The 8,715-nt window shown below is 48.9% G+C and overlaps 1 protein-coding gene across 1 annotated transcript; it reads left to right on the top strand.

Moving 5' to 3' along the window:
• Positions 1-3,850: 3,850 nt before the first annotated feature.
• Positions 3,851-7,875, top strand: CYSLTR1 (cysteinyl leukotriene receptor 1). The gene is made up of 2 exons (XM_064712839.1): positions 3,851-3,918; positions 4,776-7,875. Exon 2 carries the CDS (start codon positions 4,820-4,822, stop codon positions 5,858-5,860), a length of 1,041 nt encoding a protein of 346 aa, XP_064568909.1. The 5' UTR covers positions 3,851-3,918; positions 4,776-4,819; the 3' UTR covers positions 5,861-7,875.
• The last annotated feature ends 840 nt before the right edge of the window (positions 7,876-8,715 follow it).

The following is an 8,715-nucleotide window of genomic DNA, read 5'->3' as shown; positions in this document are numbered from 1 at the left end:
CTCTTTCCTTAGTATAGTTTTAGTATATAATTTTCTTTTAATATAATGTCATAATACAATATATCAGCCTTCTAAGAACTTGGAGTCAATTCTGATCTCTCACCTTTTCCCAGGACCCACAACAACACCACAACAATTAGTAACCACATGGTCCCAGACAGATTTCCAAAGCCTCATTTGTGTCTTTATTCCTTATCCCATTGTCCTCTGGAAAGGGAATCAGAGTTACAACCTCAGCATCAAATTCCTCTTATCAGACCTGATGGGGATGGCTTTGTTGGGCTCTTCTTCACCCTCATGCCTCTGGGAATTCATCCAAAACTCCTTTTAGGAGTCCTCCCCTCCCCTTGCTCTCCTCTGGATCTCCTCATATATTGATATATCAGGGAGGTAATGCAGTCCTGCCTCCCCAAATTCTACATATCATCTTTGCCACATCATGTCAGAGCTGCAGTCTGAGCTCCTCCTGGATTCAGCATGGAAACCCTTCCCACCAAAACTCTGGCTGCAATCCCAGCACATCTGGAGCAGCAGCAGCCTCCTCGATCCCACACCAACCTCAGTCTGACTTTACAACTAGAAATCTTCCTGTTCTTGAGAGTGAAAGCCAGAAAAGAAAAAGGAACAGAAAAAAAATATAAAGAAAAGGAAAAGAAAAGGAGAAGGAATAACTGAGTGGCAAAAAGCAGAAGGAATGGCCAGAAATGGTAGCAAAAAAGCAGAAGAATGACTGAATAACAGCACAATGTGCGCCATAATTAGAACAAACTCCAGAGGCAGCTCCCAGCACAGGAGATTGCAGGCAGTGCAAGGAATTGTTCGGTCTTGGAGGCTCTTTGACCTCCATCCTTGAAAGTTTTCAAAATCAGATGGGACAAGCCCTGAGAATTCTGGTCTGGATCAACTGGAGTTGCACCAGAGAGCTCCTGAGGTCCCCTCCAGCCTGAATTATCCCATGATCCTGCCATTTGACTGTTCCCATTATGCTGCCAAGCAGCTCTTGGGAGCTGGACAGGCTTCCTGGGCATGGGTGGGTGAGGAAGGGTGGGAAGCTCTTGGGAAGGGCACAGGGAAAAGGTGCATTTCCTTCCCACACACCTGCATTGTTCATGGAGAGTGAGGTCAAAGAGAAACTGCCATGTCCACAGCACTGTGGCTTTGGAAACCCCAAAAGCAGCCATGAAAATGGAGCTGGGGCAGGAAAAACAGCTGGGAATTCTCCTACACAACAGGAGCACAGTGGGAGAGCTGTGCTGGGGGGGCTTCACAGAAATGTGGGGTCACTGCTGCCAGCCCCTGGAACAGCTGGACAGGCTGAGCCTGGGGACATCAGCACGAGGTGGGAACCAGGGATGCCCATAAGGACAGGGAGATGTCCATGAGGACAGTGACCCAGTGGTGAGTTCAACAGGGCTGGCTTTAATCATGGAATGGTTTGGGTGGGAAGGGACCTTAAAGCCCATCCAGTGCCACCCTGCGATGGGCAGGGACACCATCCATTGGAGCAGGTTGCTCCAAGCCCTGTCCAACCCAGCCCTGGACACTTGCAGATGCTCCAGTGCTGCTTGGAGCTGTTCCCACCATGGATATAGGTTTCTTCCCCCAAAGGATTCCCCACTGCCCTGGAGAAGCCAAGAGCTGCTGGGTCCCCCTACCCAGCCCCCTGTGACCATCCACATTCCAGTCAAACCTGGGAATGGGAGAATAGAAGAATTCCTTAACTCCTTAGCAAAAGTTGGGAACAGCACATTATACATCCTGAAGAGAAAGCCAATATAATAAATTGAAAATTCAAAGCGGGACAGCCCACACTTAAAATATTCCAAATTGAGAAAAGTAATACTTCAAAGTAATACTTCATTTGATATAGCCATGGAGTTTGTTTGCTTTTGTTTGGGTGATATATTTTTTATTTTTTATTTGGGTTTTTTTGGTTGTTTTTTTTTTTTTTTTCTCAACAAAGCCACAGTTGTTTAAAAACAGATAGACAAATATAGAATATTTTGTGACGCTGGAAGAACGGAGATCCGTGAGAATTCGTGAGAATTCTGTTTTCCCTTTGATGACACCAACATCAAAAAGTCTCCTAAAAGCCTTTTCTAAACAAGGTCGTTAACACTCATGTCAGAGGTGAGCTCCCTGCCAGTTACAAGCAGGAGTAAAATACTCACAGAACAAACACAGGGAGGGAAGCCCGGCAGCTCCCACCAGACCGGGAGGTGTGGGCACGCCTAGAAGCTCCCAAGCGCGATTTCCTCGGAAGGTGGGAAAATCCCGGAAAAGCTGAAGGTTTCGGGGTCCCGGCGGGGCCGGGGCGGGGCCGGGGGCGGGATCGGGGGCGCGCCCGCTTTAAGGGCGGCGGGAGCGCGCCTGGGACAGATCCGCGCCCGCTCGGACCCCGCAGCGCTCCGGTAAGGGCTGCACCGGGGTGGGGGTCCCGGTGAGGGGTGGGGGCTTCGCCTCGGTGCCCCCCGCTTGTGCCGTGTCCGCTTGGAGCCGCTGAATCCCCCGGAGCGCAGCCGCGCCGCTAATGAGCTGTGGCGTTAATTGATGATCGCTCCGTTCCCGTCCCGTGTCCCCGCTCCGTCCCCTCGCAAAGGGGATATGGGGCTTGCGAGGGGAGTTTGGTGTTTTAGGGCATTCCCGTCCCGTTCCAAACGGGGAGTGCAGAGCCCGGAGCGATCCTCGGGATGGGGATGCTTCGTGTTTGTGCTTGGAACGAGCGGCAGCAGCGGCTTTGTGCTTTTGGGGTGTGTAATTAAATTGAGTGTAATCTACTGGGGGCCAGAGATGCTCCGAGAGCAGGAGCCCCTCTGCTGTGGAGCCGGGCTGGGAGAGCTGGGGGTGCTCACCTGGAGAAGAGAAGGATCCAAGAAAACCTCAGAGCCCCTTCCAGAGTCTAAAGGGGCTCCAGGAGTGCTGGAGAGGGACTGGGAACAAGGGATGGAGGGACAGGATACAGGGAAGCCAGAGGGTGGATGGGATTTTGGGAGGAAATTCTTTCCTGTGAGAAGCTGGCACAGGGTGCCCAGAGAAGCTGTGGCTGCCCCATCCCTGGAAGTGTCCAAGGGACCTGGGATAGTGGAAGGTGTCCCTGCCCATGGCAGGGGTGGAATGGGATGACCTTTAATGCCCTTTCCAACACAAACCAGTCTGTGATTCTGTGACAAGCTATAAATTTATCTGTGCTGCATCAGACTGGGAGAATTGCAGTAGTTCAGGGGTTTGCTCCCTTTGGGAACCCTTTCTCATCCACTGTGGTTCCCTTTCACCCAGTGAGCTTAATTCACCAGCACACAAATAAACGGCTCAGTGAACCATGACTGTACAAATAAAAAAGTGGCAGAAGCGGTGTTTATCTTCAATTCATGATGCAAATATAAAGCCTCAGCTGGGAAATGCTCTTTTGTGGGATTCTTGTTGATTTTTACAGACGCATTTCTGGGTGTGATGTTCTCTCACACTTAAACAGTTGGATTGTGAACATCAGTTCCCTTTTGGTTGCAAAACTCAAATTATGCTTAGAAATACGATAGAAAACAAGTCTTATTTGTCTTTTGGATAAATACATCGAGTAGGTGTTTAAATTGTGGGCTGGTTAATTGCTGGAGTTAAGGCTATAATGTAATAAAAGCATAAAAGATCCTTGGCTGGTGGCTTTGTTCAGGATTTCTCATGAACATCAGTCCCTCTACCCTCGGGCGGTGACAGTCCCCTCACTGACACCTGCTCAGCTTTTGCTCATTTGTGCATTGCAGATAATCAAAGGACTCTTTTAAAAGAGTACAAAACCAAAATAGCTGAAATTTAACTGGCACCTGGAAGCCTTGAGGATCCCAGAGCAGTTCTGAATAGCTGAAATTTAACTGGCACCTGGAAGCCTTGAGGATCCCAGAGCAGTTCTGAATTCTGACTTCGGTAAGTCTGGGGGGCAGACAGAGAATCCAATACTGCCAGGTTATTTGTATGGGTGAAAATACATTTATCAGCAATTTAGAGCATATTCATGGTACAGTTGTGGGTTCTCATGGCTGATCTTGACCCAGCTTCTGCTTTTGTTGTTGTTGTGGCGTCCTGTTATTTCAGCTGGCTCTTGTCCTGCAGCTTTTCATGGTCTCAGGCTGCAACGGAGGTTCTGCACTTGAACCATTAGAAACAGAAAATCAATCAAAAAGAAAAAAAAAAGGAGAACCAAGGCTGAACAGTTATTAGGGTTCAGGACCACTCCTCTTATTTTAAATTCCATAGTGCTGTTGTCACCTTCTTTATCCCTCTCTGCTGTTTTGCTGAGTAGCTGCCTCAGTGTGTGAGGAGTTAAGAGATTTTTTTGATAATTTAATGTCCTGATGTCTTGGCCTCGAGTTGCACCAGGGGAGGTTTAGATTGGATGTTAGGAAAAATTCCTTCACCAAAAGGCTTGTCAAACCCTGGAACAGGCTGCCCAGGGAGGTGCTGGAACCATCATATGTCCCAAAATGTATGGATTAGTGGAGATCATGTGATGGTGCTTGATGGTTGGACTTGATGGTCTCAAGGGTCTTTTCCAGCATTAAGGATTCCATGGTCTTCTGATGTGACTCTATGACTCTGCCACATTTTGTCGCTCATAACCAGTTGTTGGTACCTGGTGAGAAAAGGTGGATGTAGCAGGGATGGGTCAGATTCACACGCCTTCTCAGCTCTCTCCTGAGACAGACGACAGATTTTTCTTCTTATTTCATCATGGATATTTATTTTCCTGTCCTGCTTTACCTCACCTGCATTTTCCCCCGCAGGCCTGACACCATTCCCAGGGAGCTGGTTCCTCAGCCAGGGCACCATGACAGCACTGTCCCCCAACCTGTCGTGCCACAACCCCTCCATCGACGACTTCCGCAACAGCGTCTACTCCACGCTCTACTCCATGATCAGCATCATGGGCTTCGTGGGCAACGGCGTGGTGCTGTACGTGCTGATCCGCACGTACCGGCAGAAAACGGCCTTCCAGATCTACATGCTCAACCTGGCCCTGTCCGACTTCCTGTGCGTGCTCACGCTGCCCCTGCGCGTCATCTACTACGTGCACAAGGGCCACTGGTTCTTCAGCGACTTCCTGTGCCGCCTCTCGTCCTACGCGCTCTACGTCAACCTCTACTGCAGCATCTTCTTCATGACGGCCATGAGCTTCTTCCGCTGCATCGCCATCGTCTTCCCGGTCCGCAACATCAGCCTGGTGTCGGAGAAGAAGGCCAAGTTTCTGTGCGTTGGCATCTGGGTGTTCGTCACGCTGACGAGCGCGCCCTTCCTGCGGAACGGCACCTACCAGCACGGCAACAAGACCAAGTGCTTCGAACCGCCCGAGAACTCCCAGAAGACAAACATGGTGGTGATCCTGGATTTCATCGCCCTCTTTGTGGGCTTCATCTTGCCCTTCGTCATCATCACCATCTGCTACACCATGATCATCCGCACCCTGCTGCGCAACTCGCTGCGGAAGAACGAGGCCAACCGCCGCAAGGCCGTGTGGATGATCGTCATCGTCACGGCCACCTTCCTGGTGAGCTTCACGCCGTACCACGTGCTGCGCACGGTGCACCTGCACGCGCTGCGCCTGCGCGGCCCCGGCTGCGCCGACACCGTGTTCCTGCAGAAAGCCGTCATTGTCACCCTGCCCCTGGCAGCCGCCAACTGCTGCTTCGACCCCCTCCTCTATTTCTTCTCCGGGGGAAACTTCCGGCAGAGACTCACCACGCTGAGGAAGGCGTCCTCCTCCAGCTTGTCGCAAGCCTTCAGGAAAAAGATCTCCGTGAAGGAAAAGGAGGAGGAACCCTTTGGAGAAAACCAGAGGGAGAATGGAAAGGCAGCTGTGGCTCCTTTGTAAGGAGGTTAAACTTTCCCCTCAGAGCTCTGGTGGGGGATGGAGATCTCCGAACTCTTCCAGAAGATGGGATGGAGGCTTTCAGGCCTTTGTTGCAGTTAAATAACTGTGGACAGTCCCTGGTTTGTGGTATTTGGTGGCAGAGCCGCTGCTGGGGCTGGGCAGCCCCTGGGACCCCCAGAGCCACGTGGGACAGAGCAGCCACCCCCAGCAAGCTGTGGAGCTGCTGCTGAACTCCCAAACCCCTTCCAAGGCTGTATTTGGGCATTTGCTTCGTTTCACAACTTTCCGAGAGCGTTAATTCCCTGAGCCAGCGGGAAATGTACACAAAGCTGGCGGCACGTGGGGAGCTCCTGACGAAACAGTGAGGGCAGAGTTTTCACTGGAACTTCAAACAGCTGCCAAGTTATTTACACAGTGAGGCCAGGATAATTCCTGCCCTGCTCCCAGCTGCCTCTGGATTTTGGTTTTTATGATCATTATGTGTGTTTTAGGCTCCCAGAGCTGTGCCTGGGCTGCAAATCGGACGGGCCTCTCTCTCACCCACACCAAGCAGCTCAAGAGGCTTTGGTGGGCAGCAGATTTGCCAGTGTTTTCCCAGTTTCTAGAAAAATCCATGGGATCAGTTGTAGAATTGCAGTATCCTACTGTGCAGGATAACTTAGGAATAAGAGGGAAACTTATTTCAGTGGGACTGGTCCTGAAGTGATGGCTGCAGGATTCAGAATATCACTCCAGCTTTTGGGGAAGTTTTAGTTAAAAGTGGAGTTTGGCATGCTTGGAGTCAGAATAGCCTTTCTCAACTATTGGCCAAGGGTGTTAAATTAATAATAAATTTAAAAAAAGCTCTCCAGGATGTTTGATTCTGTTCCAGAGTGTTCACCTCACCCACACCTGGCAGCAAAGAGGCAACACAAGGCCCTTGGAAAGACTTTTAGGAAGAGCTTCAAAATCTGAGTCTGGATGAGATGAGATGCTGAAAAAACATTGGGCTGTTTTTCTACTGTAAAGAAAAACTTTAAACTCTTGGATGGAGGGAAACATTCCTGTACTTTTCCAGGGGATCTGCAGGAAGGTACCTCCAGCTCTGCTGGAGCAAAGCCTGGCCGGAAATGTGAGACACATCCCAACAGAAAGAGAAATTCTTGTAGGATTAAACCTCACTGTTCATTTATCAGCTCCTTCTCCAACTGAAAGTGTGTTTGGATATGGTATTTATGAAATTATTCAATGTTATCTTCATAAAGAAAACAGTTTTAGTAGTAAAGAATAACAGTGAGCAAGAGGAGTTTGGCTTGGACAGGCATCTGCTGGAGAAATTATCTGTACAGATACTTGGAGAGTGAATTCTCTCTTGGCACCACAGCCATTGCTCAGCAAAGGGCACTTAAAAAACCAAATTCACCTGCAGGACAAATGGTGGATGTGAATTTCCAAGGAGATCTGAAATTCCTTTGTTAAATATGAAGGATAAAGCATAAATATGAAGGCTGAAAGCTGCTGCTGTAGAGCAGAGTTAGAGACCCCCCAGGAGGGCAAAGCCAAGAGTTCAAAGCCAGAACTGCAAATTGTTCAGGGAAAAAATTTGAATGAATTGGCTAAAACTCATTTTTAAGGGTCAGCACTGAATATTCCACTTGTGTCCCCAGGCTTTAAAGGTATTGTAAAACTGTAAAAAAATCCTCATGGATTTTTATTTGGAATATGCAGAAATAACATGCCCATTCCCGAAGTCTAAAATATTGAATATTGTACAGTAAAGCTAAGTGTGTGTATATATATATATGTATATATTGCAGAGCATTTTTATTGTACCAGACATATTTCTTAACCTTTTGCCTTTTTTATTTGAATGAGACAATGTTAATGGCAAAGGAAATGGCAGCTTTTTTTAAATTTTCTTTTTTTGTGCAATAGGAATGCCTGTTTTAAAAAACGTTACTGAAAACTAAACTAAAACATTGCAAGTGAAATTTTAATTACTGTTTTCTGTGGCTTGTTTGAAAGTCTCTGTTACAGATTCTTCTTCCCTACAATAAAACTTTATTTGCACACAGCACCAGAGTGTAATATTTGATTAATAATAATGGTGTAATAAACACTTAGAGCAGCACAGATGTTGCTGAGATGTTGAGGGAGTTATTTTGCTCCAGCCAAACTGGATTTTGCTGTAGCCCAACTTCCCTGGAGCTGCTGTTGGGGGATCTGTTGGAACCAAAACACTTCTGAGGATCTTGTGGTGGTGGAGCAGCCCAACAAAAAGCAGCTGGAACCTGGGTAAATTGGGATTTACAGACAGAAAATGCTTGGAAGACACCTAGAGGGGCAGGTATGCTCTTGGTGAGGGGATTTTGGTGGTCACACATCACAAATGCATGGAAAAATCTGCTGGGAATGTTTTCTCCTTGGAGTTCCCCAAAGCAGGGTCTGCAGGGGGTGTTCGGCTTTGCCACCAGCTCCGGTGACAATGTCCCCGCGTGTGCCCTGGGGACACAGCAAAGTGCCACCCGGGCAGCAAACCCCGGGCAGGTTTTGCTCAGGAGCAGGAGCCTGCAGAGAAAGCTGTGCAGGAAACAGGGATTGTTACCGGGATGGGGCAGGTTAGGAGTTGGGGTGTTTTAGGGGCTGTACAATGTGACAGGAGCTGGGAGTTGGGGACCAAGCGTCACCCTGGTGCGGTGACGGGGACGCAGAGAAAACGAAAGTGAGAGGGTTGGGTGTTTGCTTGAAACGGGGCTGTTTTCTGCTGCAGTTTCTGGTCCGATGGTGTCCCCTAGTGCTGAGCCCTTCCCGCAGCCTGTGCCTGCCGAGGTTTCCTCTTCTCATTTAGTCCAGCCCCAGTTCCTCTCCTGTCATTG

Source organism: Zonotrichia leucophrys, chromosome 4A (genome assembly GCF_028769735.1).
Source record: "Zonotrichia leucophrys gambelii isolate GWCS_2022_RI chromosome 4A, RI_Zleu_2.0, whole genome shotgun sequence".
Lineage (NCBI taxonomy): Eukaryota > Metazoa > Chordata > Aves > Passeriformes > Passerellidae > Zonotrichia > Zonotrichia leucophrys.
The sequence above is the reverse complement of the archived record's forward strand: the minus strand, read 5'-3'. Positions and strand labels throughout refer to the sequence as shown.